At 42.4% G+C, this 16,555-nt stretch overlaps 1 protein-coding gene across 7 annotated transcripts in view; it reads right to left on the reverse strand.

Moving 5' to 3' along the window:
* The window catches only part of DENND4C (DENN domain containing 4C), a 318,792-nt gene that overhangs the window by 137,820 nt on the left and 164,417 nt on the right, over nt 1–16,555 (reverse strand). For all 7 annotated transcript variants that reach the window (XM_033919674.1, XM_033919664.1, XM_033919681.1 and 4 more), the window contains 3 exons: nt 11,036–11,254; nt 6,319–6,464; nt 290–325 (listed from right to left, as the gene is read on the reverse strand). In XM_033919674.1, coding sequence (XP_033775565.1) covers nt 290–325; nt 6,319–6,464; nt 11,036–11,254 — 401 coding nt within the window. The remainder of the gene's footprint in view (nt 1–289; nt 326–6,318; nt 6,465–11,035; nt 11,255–16,555) is intronic.

The raw sequence follows: 16,555 nt of genomic DNA on the forward strand, positions 1-16,555 counted from the left end.
AAGTAAAATAAAACAGTTTCTTGATCAAATGTCTCTTTAGCTATAAATGACAATATTATTATTAAGACTTAACCAAAAGGAAAGATTTATAAACTATAAAGAGTTTTACCTCATGCAAAATTGTTATTTCTTTAATAAGACATTAGCTATTTTTTCTGAGGCCCTCCAAGTACCTACAAATCCAAAATGTGGCCCTGCAAAGGGTTCAAGACCACTGACATACACAGACACACAATCACCATGCTCATTTTACTTCCCATCATATTTACAAACACAAAAATACAAATACCTTGTCCCCTTTCTCTGCACTCTTATCAGGAAACAGCTAGAGGGAGCAGGAAGGAGGAAAAACATACATTTAGATGCTTTGCAAACAGCAGTATGTGGTCTGAAATGCTGAAGTTTATGTGCAATCTCACTATGTGTTTTCTTATGCTGAGATTAGGAGAACTAATGCACGGGCATCTCCAATCTCTACAGATTTAGCATAGTTTTATATTGCCTTCAAATCCTATTCAAGCTGTTATGAGCCCTCATTGCAATTTTTGCACAGAAAAAGACTAATGGAAAGGTTGAATAGAATGTATATTGCTATAAGACAATACCATATAGAAATTACACTTGTAGGATGCAGATTTCTTAATCCTCAATATAACAACTGGGTGAAATTCAAACAGAAAAAGTTCTCAAAAGACTATGAACTAACAAAAACAAAAAAGGGAACAAAAAACAAAATGAAAATGCCTTTAAACCACGAAGGTGCTCAGAACCATGGTAAGAAAGTGACTAAACCAGGGCAACAACCTTTGTAAGGACTTTCAAAGAGTCTATCATAGCACCATCCTCAAGCGGTAGAAAGGTATTTAAATTTTGATGAGTGTCTTTTTATACTATTTTTCTTTTTTCTATTAAATAGAATTTAATAGAAAAACAGAATTTAATAGAAAAAAGAAAAATAGTATAAAAAGACACTCATCAAAATTTAAATACCTTTCTACTGCTTGTTCCCTTTTTTGTTTTTGTTAGTTTGTGATTTTTTAATCCTGACATGGCATATCTAAATAGCATACAAGAAATCACTAGAGGAATGAAGTGTTATCAAAAGATACTGTAGCTATACTTCAAACAGAAAATTACAAACTGCAGAGAAGGTTCTGAGGCTTTTACATAACATAACATAGTGCTTATTGACCGTGTAACCAGAAGTTCAACGCGGTTTACAAAAAGTTATAAAAGTAAACATGTTACATGAAATAAGATGATTCGTTAAACAGTCAAATATTTAGAAAAAAAGATAGGTCTTCAATTGTTTTCTAAAATGGCCATAGGAATGGGAAGTAAGCTTTTCCTCCTACTATAAAAAATATCAACCTAGTTTGAGGGATACCGTTATTAATTATGGAATGTACATAACAGATAGTATTAGATACAAAATTATCCAAGCTGAATAAAGCATCCCCCATATTGCTCTGTCATATGCCTCAACCAAGCTCTGGAGAGGACCATCATGGTGGGGGAGAGCTTTTGATCCTTCTGCTGAAACTGCAAATGACAACAGAGATGGTCATTTTCTAAGTGATGCAGGCTCCTGCCCATTTAGCGTCAAATTAAGACCAACCTACTCATCATTCCAGCCACCTAATAGCTTCAAGTTTATTTTCATTCATATAGATCAGGGTGTCAAACTCAAATACACAGTGGGCCAAAATAAAAAACTTGGACAAGGTCGCCAGCCAACCAAAACAAGTGCCGTGGTCATAGACATGTTTAAGGACAAGGTTCGGCAAAAGAAACTAAAAGGGTATAAACATAAAAGTGATAGGTTAATGAATTTAGATATATTGAATTGGGGTTCATTATAGAAATTTATGTGATGAGCATTGTGATTGTTTAGGAGGGGGGGACTAATTCTGAAATGGATATTAATGGAATATTAAGTGTGTCATTGAAGTATAAATGTGGTATTTATTGTTACACTTACTGTAAGTTTTGAAAATAATAAAGAATTGGGGGGGGAAAAAAAGTGGCCATAGAAGCATTGTTGACACACAAAACTATTTAGTGGAGCTCAGACTAAAGAGGATGGCGAAGAATTGCAAAGGGAATTGAACAAATTAGGGAAATGGGCGACGAGATGGCAGATGAAGTTCAAAGTTGAGAAATGTAAAGTACCACATGTGGAAAGCAGAAACCCGAGGTACAGCTATACGATGGGAGGGATGTTATTGAAGGAGAGTACCCAAGAAAGGGACTTGGGGGTAATGGTGGACATGACAATGAAACCGACGGCACAGTGCGCAGCGGCTGCTAAGAGAGCGAATAGAATGCTAGGTATAATCAAGAAGGGTATTACTGCCAGAACAAAAGAAGTTATCCTGCCGTTGTATCGGGCGATGGTGCATCCGCATCTGGAGTACTGCGTCCAATATTGGTCGCCATATCTTAAGAAGGATGTGGCGTTACTCAAGAGGGTTCAGAGAAGAGCAACACGTCTGATAAAAGGTATGGAAAACCTTTCATACGCTGAGAGATTGGAGAAACTGGGACTCTTTTCCCTGGAGAAGAGGAGACTTAGAGGGGATATGATAGAGACTTACAAGATCATGAAGGGCATAGAGAGAGTACAGAGGGACAGATTCTTCAAGCTTTCAAAAAATAAAAGAACAAGAGGGCATTCAGAAAAGCTGAAAGGGGACAGATTCAAAACGAATGCTAGGAAGTTTTTCTTTACCAGTGTGGTGGACACCTGGAATGCGCTTCCAGAGGGCGTAATAGGCAGAGTACGGTACTGGAGTTCAAGAAAGGATTGGACAATTTCCTATTGGAAAAAGGGATACAAGGGTATAGATAGAGGATTACTGCACAGGTCCTGAACCTGTTGGGCCGCCGCGTGAGCAGACTGCTGGGCACGATGGACCTCAGGTCTGACCCAGTGGAGGCATTGCTTATGTTCTTAAACTAAAACCCAACAAAAAATTATAATATAGTGAATACGGAGTCGATGGGAGAAGGATTTGCGGATGAGCTTGACCTCTTGGGTGGTTGGGGATAGTTTAAAAGGGACATCTTCTTTGATTTCTGGGGCCCTTTTACAGAATATCATTTTCCTGTGATACAATCAAGCTTATTTTACCCAGTCCCAGTTATTTTGGGTGGGACCATTCCGATACTGCAATCTGTGGGAAATGTAAGGTGGGTCATAATAATATTTTTCTTGCTGTATTGGGGAGAGGGGTTGATTGGGAAATTTTTGAGGACACGTGGCATGCTTTTTGACTTAGTTGTTTTCCCATCCAGTGAGAGTACAGCCTCAGTTATTTCTTTGGATAGGGCACAATATTTGCTCCAGTTTAGTAGTGGCAAAAGGTCTTTATTTGTAAGGCTCTGCCTAGTGGGCAGGTGTTGCATAATGCAAGCACTGGTTTCCCCCGATCCCCCATCTTACTGGGAAGGGAGGGACTAGGTTTCATGAATTATTTCTCTATGACATCTAGGGGACTACATGCCACCTTTAGATGGTGGAAAAGATTTCAGAGGACATGGGAAGTCTATTTGGACTCTTTGGCCCAGATTCTGTATTTTGAAACAGCGATTAATTCACTACCTTTATTGCATGCACAGAGGTGCAAATCATTTGCATGCAAACTCTCCAACTCAATCGCTCAGTGAGCGATTTAGTCGGGGCAGCCCTGACAGTAGTGACAGGAGAAGCAGCCTCCTGTCACTGTTGTCAGTGGCTTTTTTTCTTTTCATTTTTCTTTTTTAAATGGGCCAGATATTTTGCATGGCTACTGGCTACTTTTTAAAAAATGAAAAAAGCCCCCTCCCCGACAAATGCACCCCGAACCTCCCGAAGAAAAAGGCAGGAGGGATGCCCACTCTTTCCTGCCATCACCCGGCTTCCCCAGAAAAAAAACCCCCCAAAACAGCAGGAGGGATGCCGACTCACTCCTGCCAGCAAATACCTCCCCCCACCCCGATAAAGCCCAGCAGGAGGGATGCCCACTCTCTCCTGTCACCGACCCCCAGCTCCCCTCCCCCGTCCCCATACCTCAAAAAGTTGGGAGCAGAACCGGTGCTCAGTCCTCCTGCTCCGGAGGGCTCCTCCATGTGAATGCATGGGGTGGGGACCTAAGGCCCTGCTTGGCTCAGGCACCTCAGGCACCTCCCACTGGGGGAAGGAGCCCGAGGCACCTGAGCCAATCAGGGCCTTAGGCCCCACTCTGTGCATTATATGATGCACCAGGGTGGGGCCTAATACTCACATTCGCACAGAGGAGCCCTACAGAGCAGGAGGGACTGAATACCCCTCCTGCTCCCAACTTTGAAAGGTACGGGGGGGAGTGGAGGTGGGACTGGGCCTGGCCGATGGCAGTGGGGAGTTGGCTTCTCTCCTGCCATATTTGCGCGGGATATGGGGGAGACAGGGCAGCATCGGGAATGGTTTTTTGGGGGGGGACTGGGCCCGCTGTAAGCGAAGCGCCGATGGCAGGAGGGAGTTGGCATCTCTTCTGCTTTTTTCTTCCGGGGGGGGGGGGAGGGCAGCAGGGCCGCATTTGTGTGGGGGGGCATCCCTCCTGCAATTTGTGGGTCGGGGATGGGGCGCATTTTTTTGACAGGCCTGCCTGTCTTTTATTAATTTTTTTTTTTTATGGGGCAGATATTTTGCAGTAGTCAGGTTTGACAATAGTAAAACCTGATTCAAAATAGCCAAGCAATTGTAGTGAATCAATCACTTGCTATTTTGCAAGGGGTTTTACTAATTTGAATGGGAGGATCAGATTGGATCGGAGCGGTGAATTGATCGGGACAGAGGTTTGTGAATCGGGTCGGAGGGAAATCGGGTCGTAAACCGATCGGTACACGATTGGTTTGCTTAGTGACTCTAGCCCTAAGTCCCCTAGAGCCCGTAGTATAGCTTTGGCTCTTAGTTATGGGCCTGACATTCTGCTGCATTTCGGGGGAGGGTGGTGGTGGAGTCTGTTGTTGGAGGGAGGGTTGGAATCTATTGTTTGGTGATGTCTGCTGGAATAGGGAACCAATTCGTGGACATTGGAGTGTGGTATTATCAGGGGGGTAGTGGGGTGGGGATATTTTTCTGGATAGTTTTTTGGGGTTGGGGGAGTTTTCTTGGAGGTTTGGGGTGGGGAGAGGGTTTGTGTTCAGATGTTTGGGGGGAGGGGGATGGCTTATTAGGGGGGATTACACCAAAAACGTTTGATGACTTGACTTGAACTATATGTTTTATGTTGGCTGGCTTTGTGTATTTGCTGTTGGCACTGCTTGTTCTTGGATTGGTTTCTGTGTTGTCATCAATAAAAAAATTGTTTACACTAAATAGTGGAAAATAAATAACAAAACCTTGCATGCGGAAAGGTTTAAAAATGCATAAATAAAAAAAGTCTCTGCTGCAGTGTATGAAAAACTTTTATCTGTCCTGCACTAACAAATGTCGCAGTGTAGCAACAGACTATATAAAACAAAAAACATCAGCTAATATTTTATGGGAACTTAAGATAACTTAAAATAACTATGTGCATGTTAAAAATAAAAAAGGAAGAATGAAATAAAGCTGTGGTGTCTCTTACCTAGTAGAGACAATCTATAGCGCTCTGAGCTGAGCAAACTGAACGTAAAACCGGCTTGTAAAATACCAGCAATTTAAAAATGGGGAGGTCACATGACAAGTGCCGTAGTCACACCGTAAATCATAAGCAAAACGTGCATTAAAAACGCTAAAGAAATCGATGGTCACATGATGAATTAAAACCCAATTAAAAATAATAAATAATTAAAAGTGAAAGGTTTTAAAATAACCTGTCCTACATTGACTTACCCGGTAGGCAGCTCTAGTAGACATTTGGGATTTTCTGGCTGGCCAATTACACTGTGGGCTAGATTTGGGCCCAAGGCTTGAGTTTGACACCCCTGATATAGAATCAAATACAATATAGGTTTGTGCCACTGAAAAAGGTGGAAGTAAGGTTAATTGACTTCAGCAGGCCCCCACCCTGAACAAGAGAGAGCAAAAAAGGTTAATAACTAGCAAAATAATCAATTCCCAACTGTTCCCTCTAAGCTAGAGCAGGAGTCTCCACCCACAGTCTCACCAATAGAGGGTGCTGTTTTACTGTCACATTTTTCAATTGTGAGGGACAGGCAAGTTCTGCAGGACTCCAGGGAACATACCTGTCCTTAGCGACTGAAAATATTCCACCCCCTAGTGGTAGCAATGCAGCTGGAGGACACCTGCTCAGCTTAGAGGGAACAATTTCCAAGTCATTTGTGGTTGATGTTTGTACAAATTGTTGTTTTTACCTTTTCTATGCAATAATCAAAAAATGCAAAGCTAGTATCCTTATCACTGACAAAACTGCATTCTTCAATAAACCGAATAAAAATCTGAGTCTTGGTTAAGAGCGAGTAGAACTTCACATGAGCCCGGTCACGGCTTTTCAAAAATCCTGGAGAGAAAGACAAACAGTTCAATAATTTGACACCCAAGTAAAAACTTCAAGCAGTCCTCAAAACCCACTTTGCAAACATCAGCCAACTCACCATTCTGTTGTTTCTCTTTCACATTGAACAGTCTCCCCTTCTATAGTATTTGAATATGAACTCCCCCAGATCTTACTTGAATTTTCTTTTCTTTAGTCCTACCAGACCAGTCCAGAAGCTGTGGACTATGACTTTGATTAGCAAATAGAGACAAACAAAGTAATTCTGTGCGATTTGCCCCTTAAGGTCAACCTGCAGCCTCAGACTAGTCAGGAGCCAAGCAATGGTACACATATTTACATGATTGGTTAAATGCTGTATTTTACCAAGTATCACTGCCAACAAGGAACTGTTGTATCTTGACACCTAATTCAACAATGTCAAGGTCTGCCTCAAATCCAACAAGTTAGAGGAACTGCAAAACAGCAGCACTTTAAACCAAAAAATGATAAGCAAACAGAAGCATAACTCAGAATGTAAGCCTGTTCACCGATATTCAAGAAGGGAGGATTTCTAGACTGGTCTGGTAGGACTAAAGGAAACAAAATTATCAGGTAAGACCATTTCTTCTTCCTGAGCATCCAGGTCAGAACAAGTGGAATATAGCAAAACAGTTTCCAACCCCTGGCTGAATAAACCCAACCGAAAGAGTAGGAAGACTGGAAGCATCTCAGGGGACCAACTTACTTGTGAATGGCAATATGCAATCTAGTGTCTCTAATTGCTAGAGGAGAGAAATATTACACAGACAAAATCTTAATTATCTGCCTATAGCTGACTTCTATTACATAATTGTATGTATAACCCTATGTAGCTTTTTATCAGATCATCTATATATCAAACTATCTGTAACCCACCTAGAAGTAAAACATCTGTTAGAGCAGAAACTTGATTTCTATTATGCATCTCTACAGAAAAGCCTACTGTAACTTCTCAAAGTAATGTTTTAAATTATCTGTACCGCATATAACTCCACTTATGAGGATGTGGCTATATATCAGACTACAACATATCATGAAGGAGAAAGAGGATAATGAACATAAGAATTGCCGCTGCCGGGTCAGACCAGTGGTCCATCGGGCCTAGCAGTCCACTCCCATCTAATATACCGGACTCAGAGGAGCTCATGAGTGGGGAACAGGCTGAAAAATTAGAACACATAAGAGGTAAGTAAGGAGGATGTCCTCAAGCAGATAGACAGGTTAAAATGCCGCAAATCACCGGGTCCGGACGGGATCCATCCAAGGGTTCTGAAAGAACTAAGACAAGAAATAGCGGGCACAATCCAGCATGTTTGCAACCTATCCTTGAAAACTGGAGAGGTACCGGAGGACTGGAAAATTGGCGAATGTCACACCTATCTTCAAGAAGGGATCGAGGGGAGACCCCGGAAACTACAGGCCGGTGAGCCTGACTTCAATTATAGGGAAGATGGTGGAAGCTATGATCAAGGATGGTATTTGCGAGCATATCGAGAGATATGGCCTACTGAGAACAAGCCAGCATGGATTCTGTAATGGAAGGTCATGGCTTAACGAACCTTCTGTACTTCTTTGAGGGAATAAGCAGTCGGGTGGACAATGGGGAACCTATAGACATCATTTACCTTGATTTTCAAAAGGCTTTCGACAAGGATGCCACATGAAAGGCTGCTTAGGAAACTGTGGAACCACGGGGTGGGAGGGGATGTGCACAGATGGATCGAGCACTGGTTGTCGGGTAGACTGCAGAGGGTCGGAGTAAAGGGACAATACTCTGACTGGCGGGGAGTCACAAGCGGTGTGCCACAGGGATCGGTGCTGGGGCCGTTACTCTTCAACATATTTATCAATGACCTGGAAAAAGAGGCAAAGTGCGAGGTTATAAAATTTGCAGACGATACCAAACTGTGCGGCAGAGTTAGGTCTAGGGAGGAGTGTGAGGACCTGCAAAGGGACCTGGACAAGCTGGAAGACTGGGCAAACAAATGACAAATGCGCTTTAACGTGGAAAAATGCAAGGTCATGCATATAGGTAAAAAGAACCCGTTGTTCAAATACAAATTGGGGGGGGCATTATTGGGAGACAGCAGTCTTGAGAGAGACTTGGGTGTGCTGGTAGATGCATCACTGAAGCCATCTGCTCAGTGCGCAGCAGCCTCGAAAAAAGCCAACAGGATGCTGGGCATCATAAAGAGGGGCATAACAACCAGGACGCGGGAAGTCATCATGCCATTGTATAGAGCTATGGTGCGTCCGCATCTGGAATACTGCGTTCAATATTGGTCGCCGTACCTCAAGAAGGACATGGCAGTGCTTGAGAGAGTCCAAAGGAGAGCAACGAAACTGGTAAGAGGGCTGGAACACTGCCCATACGCCGAGAGGTTGGATAGGCTGGGGCTCTTCTCTCTGGAAAAAAGGAGGCTCAGGGGAGATATGATAGAGACCTTCAAGATCATGAGGGGCATAGAGAGGGTGGATAGGGACAGATTCTTCAGACTGAAGGGGACAACAAGTACGAGGGGGCATTCGGAGAAACTGAAGGGAGATAGGTTCAAAACAAATGCAAGGAAGTTTTTTTTCAACCCAAAGGGTCGTGGACACTTGGAATGCGCTACCGCGGAGGAAGTGATCAGGCAGAGTACGGTACAGGGATTCAAACAGGGATTGGACGGATTCCTGAGGGATAAAGGGATCGTGGGATACTGAGAGAGGTGCTGGGATGTAACACAGGTATAGAAAGCTAACCAGGTAATAAGTATAGAAACCCAACCAGGTAGTGCATGTGCAAGACCGGAGGGTTAGGACTTCGATGGGAAGATAAAACTCAATGGGAAACCAAGGTGGCAAGGGGGCCCCTTCTGGTGTCTCAGACAGGCCGTGACCTGTTCGGGCCGCCGCGGGAGCGGACTGCTGGGCAAGATGGACCTGTGGTCTGACCCAGCGGAGGCACTGCTTATGTTCTTATGTTCTTATGCAAGAAGTAAGATGACTTCTGCAAATGAGAGAAATGTGCTAAAGATCCTGCTACCTCCAAAAATCTGAATAAGATTACTCCAAGAAAATCGTGAACAAAAATCCTCTGAGATAAAGATGTGGAGAATTTAGATTATAGCAAAGCCTTTGACAATGTTCCACATAGGCATCTAATAAATAAACTGAGTGTCCTATGGATAGGTCCTAAAGTGACGGATTAGGTCTGGAACTGGTTGAGTGGAAGGAACAGAAGGTTGTGGTCAATGGAGATCATTCTGAGGAAAGGGATGCTACAGGTAGTGTGCCTCAAGGTTTGGTTCTTGGGTCTGTTCTTTTTAATAATTTTGTAAGCGATATTGCTGAAGGGCTGTTTGTTAAGATTTACCTCTTTGTGGACAATACCAAAGTCTGCAATAGAGTAGACACCCCTGATGGTATGGATAACATGAGAAAGGACCTAGACTTGAGAATTGGTCTGAAATTTGGCAGTTAAGTTTTAATGCTAAAAAATGCAAGATCATGCATTTGGGCTGCAAAAACCAGAGGGAATGGCAGTTTTGTGCATGAAAGAGGAGAACTTGGGGATTATAGTATGTGATGATCTTAAGGTGGCCAAACAGGTTGAAAAGGCGATGGCGAAAGCAAGAAGGATGCTTGGTTGTATATGGAGAGGAATGGACAGTAGGAACAGGAGATATTGATGCCCCTGTATAAGACTGGTGAGATCTTATTTAGAATATTGTTTAAAATTCTGGAGGAAATTATTTCTTTTTTACAGAAAGGATAGTAGATATGTGGAAAAGTCTCCCGGTAGAGGTGGTGAAGAGAAAGAATTCAAGAAAATGTGAGAGAGGTACATGGGATCTCTTAGGGAGAAGAGGAGATAGTGGATGATGCAGATGGTCAGACTGGATGAGCCAATTGGCCTTTATCTGCCATCATATTTCTAAAAACTCACTATTCTTCCACTACCCAAAACAGATGAAGTCCATTTCAGTGGAACTCTAGTAGTAGTACAATTGTTCTTGTTTGACAAACAATTGTGGAGGGAGGGAGAGATGGTGGGAGTAGGGAGAGAAGGGTGTAGACAGAATTTGGGATAGACTGCTAGATCACAAATTTTCTCTAGGAACTGTGACTATCACAACTGAACCAACAGCTTCTAATTTGGAGATGGTTTCCTTTTCACCCCTCCAAAAAGAGAGGGGGGAAACTCTGGACCACCCATATTTGTTCTGAAGCTGGTTCTCCATAAGGTGGTACAACGAGAAAGGGACTTGATATACTGCAATCAAAGCAATTTACATACATACAGTTATAACACCAAAGTCTCAGCATTCACATGTATGCAACATGTTTTTCGTCTATGTGCTATGTTCAGGGGTTTGTTTGTTTTTTTGTAGAAAACTAGCAAACAATGAAATAAAACAAAAAAGCAAAAGCAAAATGCAACCAACTCCACAACAAAATGCACAGGAGACAAAGGCCTGCCTGAATCAGCTGAACAATTCTGCTTCAGCTTCATTAGGATGGAGCCATAAACCCTCAAGAATGACAGCCTAAAAGAAGTATATTCCAGTTACCTTGATGGTCAAACAGGGAGTTGGCTGCGGTGGCTTTGTTTGAAGGTGCCTGTGTGATGGGCTTGAGGTAGGGTCTATAGCCTTTCAGCACAGATGCCATAAAGCGCAAAAAGGCCTCCTGAATCTCCATCTCCAGCTCCATCATCTTCTTCTGCCATGAAAAATCTGCCTCTATAGGGGTCATCTCTACTGCAGAACCTTCCTGTGTCTTCCTGTGCACTGAGACAAAAAGTAGGGGGAGATCATCACAACAGGCATCAGACAAACAAAAACAAGTATGTACAAGATACTTTATGCTATTGAAAGATTAGGCTCTTACCTGAATAATAATATTTCTGTTAATCATATACAGAAGTCTGTACCTTAGGTGTTATCCATTTATAGTCATGAACTGCTACAGAATCTTTCAGCTCTTCCTCCTTCACCAGTGGGGTATTTTTTTTTTTTACATTTTTATTGTAAACAAGAAAAATATACAGCATCCAACCAAAGCAAGAAAATTCAATAACAAGACCCCTGACCCAACCCTTCTCCTAACCACCCACTCCAACAGGACCACTCTATCCTTTGGCCCCACTCCCCCTACTCCCCACCAGGATACAGAAGGCAACCCAAGGACACATTACAAAAACTTCACTTCATAATGTATTCAAAATCTGACTGCGGCCTCTCAGACTCAAGACCTGCAACTAAGGAGTCTACACTTGAAGAAATGCTGTACAATGCTTTCGGGATCCTGCTACTGCTCTTGCTTCCCATCGCAGCAAAGTATGTAGCTTATTCCTCCAATACCAACTTGAAGGAGGCTGATCAGAGAGCCAATGGGCCATAATACATTTTTTCCCCACAATATAAAATTTACTAAGAAACAAGCGTTCCCTATCTGGATGCATGTTAAACAAAGTAAAATGACAAAATAGCATACCAGGCGCTGAGAAAGAGGCTGTGGTGTTCAGAATTGTGCTCAAAGAGAGCCAACTCTCGCCAAAACCTCTGAACTGTTGAACACACCCACAGACCATGAACATAAGAGTTTACCACTTCATGACATTTTATACAAAGCTACGTGGCAATACACCCCATATGATAAGCCTGGCTCTGGGGTACATAAGCCCTCAGCATAGTACGATAATGACATTCTTGCAAGTCGGCACACCCCACCAGCCCCGGTATGCCCTTAATTGCCCTCATTAAGACAGGGAAGGTTAATTTCCAAGTGAGATCTCTCTGCCAGTGCTGAATTATCCCAGAGAAAGTCCCTGAAGGTTATAAGTTAAGCAATCCCTTTTGAAAATAGGAAACAGAGACACCGGTCTCCTCAGAGGCCTCCAGAAATTCCTCAAACCGAACTCCAAAGTCCCAGGAGAGAGAACCCACCGGGAGGGACCCCACATAATGTCGAATTTATCGATATGCATATTGTGCCCCCAACACCAGAATCCCCCTAGCAAGCAAGTCCTCATAAGAGAGTAAAGTAGCCCCCCCCCCTTGCAGGATAATTGGAATATACCCCTACGACTCTACATGCTGAACACCGAGGGCATAAGCCACGGGGGAAAGGTAGCATTATCTACCAAAGGCTTAAACATACTAAGATGTGGATCCTGCCCCCAATAAGACAGAACTTGTTTCCACACTGCCCAAAGGGGTTGGTATAACACACTACCCTGGGAGGGCTGCACCAGTGGAGAATAATAATAATAATAATAACTTTATTCTTGTATACCGCAATACCATGGAAGTTCAATGCGGTTAACAAAAGAAGAGACTGTACATTTACAGCGATGTTACATATATGGCAAATAATGCCCTCCTTGGTTTGTACGAAAGCAATCTAAATCCACTGAAACAGAAGAAAAGAGAAGGAGGGGAATTTCCTTGGAGATATCATACATTTCTGCTCTGCTCTGTAACTTATGAAAAAAAAAGAATAATTAACATGAACTTGCAACTTAGCAACCTTAGGAACCAACCTATTGTGTGCAACTAAAACTAATATATATAAAGAACCCTGAGGCTCACCATATTCATTTTTCATAGGAATTTCTTCTTATATGGTTATCCGACTGACAGAACATCATCAGCAGCAATATCCAAGGCAGAAAGAAGGCAAAGTGCAACACTGACAGGACAGGCGGTACAGAATCCTGCATATGATTGACAGAAAGATTATCTAGCTAAGAACCTAATCTTTCATTCTTTTATATCAGTGCAGCAGTCTATACCTTAAGTGATGTACCAAAGCAGTGACAGATGTCTAAGGAGTGACAGATGAGCCTAAGACTCAAACGACATCCTCTCGAGCCGCCACGTCCACTCTGTAGAACTTTGTAAAGGTATGGAGAGTAGATCAAATAGCCACTCTACAGATCTCTTCGGGAGGAACTGCCTGGAATTCCACCCAGGAAGAGGCCATACTTCTGGTCAAATGTACCTTGAAAGAAATTGGTGGTTGTTTGCCACAGGCAATGTACGCCAACAAAATTGCCATGCAAATAAATCCATCTGGCAATTGAAGCCTTGGAAGCTGGTCTACCTCATGGTGACTGACTGGTCATAGAGCCAAGAATCATTGGTCTTTTCCAGGTAGAACACAAATTCTTCGCCATCTAGCCTCTGCAATATCCTATCCTGCTTGGTCAAACCCAAAGGGTGAATATGAGCAAACAAATCTCTCGATTGTTGTGAAAGGCTGACATTACCGAAGGAAGGAAGGCACCATATGCACTGTAAATCCAGCCTCTGTGAACCTGTGGAAAGGCTCTCTGCAAGAAAGAGAGATCCATCTCGCTAAAACTATTTTCAACAGAAATACTGTCTTCACTGTAAGATCCAGCAGAGACGCTTCTTGCAGAGGCTCATATAGAGGCATAGAAAAGCTCTTCAAGATGACATTAAGATTCCATGATGGGAAAGATTGGTGCAAAAACAGCCCTTTGAGGCTTCCCTGAAGTTTAGAAAATTCAGGGAAAGGGATTTTGGAGGTGGGGAACCTAAACCCTGGTCCCAGAAACCCTTACATTTAATTTTTATAGACTCCCCTGATTTTCCCCATAGGAAGTAATGGGCTAACTCATTGTGGCTTCTGCTGTGCCTGTCTGCGTCAGCTTTACTGTAGCATGCCTTAAGGAAAGGACTTTTTACCTTAAATTCCTGCTGAACACTGTCCTCCTCTGGAGATCTTCAGGCTCTCAGTTGGCCGGACAGTGACCGAATACAGTGTCCCCAGGAAACCAAGAGACACAACTGGAGGGGGAGATCAACATGCAGCTGGCTCCATGATACCCAAAGGGTTGTTACACAGGGGCCCCACAGACTATGCTCAAGCCTCTGATAAATCAGCAGGCGAGCAGGCTCCCAGGGGAACGGACCCTGTGCCTCAATTGATCACAAAGCAGAATGGCTTCACAAGTACACCTAAGGGCTGCCCTGCGAACAGCAGCCCGCCCTTTTGGCTCCACGTCCTATCCCAGGCAGAGTAGACCCCAAGAATGGGGACTTTCTGGGACTGAAGCCACGTGAAAAATGCAGAAAATGTCCAAATTAGAACACACCTTCTCAGTTTACTTGTAGAAGAAAAAACTGAAGATGGCTGGTGAAGGACGAGGAGCCGAAAGATGTGATTGACATCCTTATACAGCAGTTCGCGACTAAAGATGGATAATGCCTAAGGTACAGACTCCTGTGCTGATGTAACATAATTCCAATTCTTATGTTAAAAAAACATACTATGATATTTTTGATTAAAATATTTGTGGGAAGGGTGGTGGGGAGGGTATAAATGTATGTTTTTAAGATGATGTTAAAAGAAATACAGATGTTTACAAGGTTTAAATGATGTAATATTGTATTCTTGATGTAAGATGAAAAAATGAATAAAGAATTTGGGAAAAAAAACCCAAAAAAACATACTATTGATCACAAAAACACTTCTATATGTCATAAAATCCCCCAACCCCACACCCCTTTAAAAGTTCTCCCTCAACAAAGCATATTTACTTAAACTGAATGGATATGAAGAATATGAAGAGTAAGCCTTAATGAAACAGGATACAAATCCTAGCTAATAACAGCACCAATCTTCTCCTTCACTATGTGTGCTACAACCTGGCTAATTATATCTGTTATTATTTCTTTTCCTCTCTCCACCATAAGTCAGAACATCCATAAGAACATAAGAATTGCAATACTGGGACAGACTAAAGGTCCATCAAGTCTAATAACCTGACAAGATCCCAAAAGAGTACCTTGTTAATGTCTTTCTAGTAGATAGGCATATGTAAAAGATTCAGGGATTGACCTAACGCTGTAGTTGTTTTGTGTCCCCCTCCCCACTAGGCAGCAGGGCGAAGTGGACCAATCTATGAAAACTACATGTTCCGGAAGTCCCTAATTTGGCAGCAGTGCTGAGTCAGAGGGGCAGGATTCATAGGTAAAGGAGTACTTCTTCTCCAGGCTGGATTTATTAGGGAGAGATCCAAGAGGAAGTAAAGAGCTCAGAGGAAAAACAGAAAAGGAAGGTTCTGACTTGATACTAAACTGTTCCCACACCCTGATGGCGGAGGAAAGCCACTGTGTATGGAATTATGAACTTATTTCCACTTCACTACACTACAGTAAGACTTATTTATGGCTTGAAAAAGTATGATCACGTTATCTCATCTTTGTCGAGAGTTGCATTGGCTGCCAATGGAGGCTGCATGTATTATAAAGTTTTAACTGGTGAAGCTCCTCCTTACTTGATTGAGTTATTTTGTTTCCCCACTCAAAAATTTTCTTGAAGCTCTAAAACTCTTTTGATTTTTCCATCGGTGAAATGTAAACTAAAAAGATATCATGATCGAATGCTTTCATACCAGGCTGCTATTTGGGATAAGGAGTAATTAAACAACTGTTGGAACATGTATAGAAATTGATCCTGGAAGTAAAACATCCCCACAGCTCACCAACTAAGCTAGCTGAGCCACTGCACTGTTCTTAATTCTCTCCAGCCCTAGAAAAATACTAGAACCCACAGAAAAATTGAAAATCTGCATGCGAGCAAAAATCAACAAACTCCGCACAAAGACAGACAGTGTGGGGGACTATACATTACATTAGGAATTTCTATTTCGCCATTACCTTGCAGTTCAAGGCGGATTACAAAAGAATTATCCAAGATGTATTACAAGAAGAACTTACAAAAAAAAAAAAATAATAAATTGGTCATTTTCAAAAAGAGTAAGAAATGGGTAAGATTATTTGAAATGGGTAAGGTTATTTGGGGTAGTTGGCTTTAGTGAGAGGTGGAGTTTGAGACTTGCGGTATTATTTCTTTTTTCAGAGTTTTCTTGAAGAGTATGGTCTTTATTTCTTTTCTAAAAGTCTTGTCTATACCAGTCTACAAGCTAACTGAAAGAAAATTAGCAGGTAAGAACCTAATTTCTCCTTCTGTATCGCTTGGTAGACTGGTATAGTCCTTACGAATGGGATGTACCAAAACAGTACCCAACAAGGGTGGGACCCCGAAGGGCCAACACC

This window comes from Geotrypetes seraphini, chromosome 1 (assembly GCF_902459505.1).
Source record: "Geotrypetes seraphini chromosome 1, aGeoSer1.1, whole genome shotgun sequence".
In the NCBI taxonomy this organism is placed as follows: Eukaryota; Metazoa; Chordata; class Amphibia; order Gymnophiona; family Dermophiidae; genus Geotrypetes; species Geotrypetes seraphini.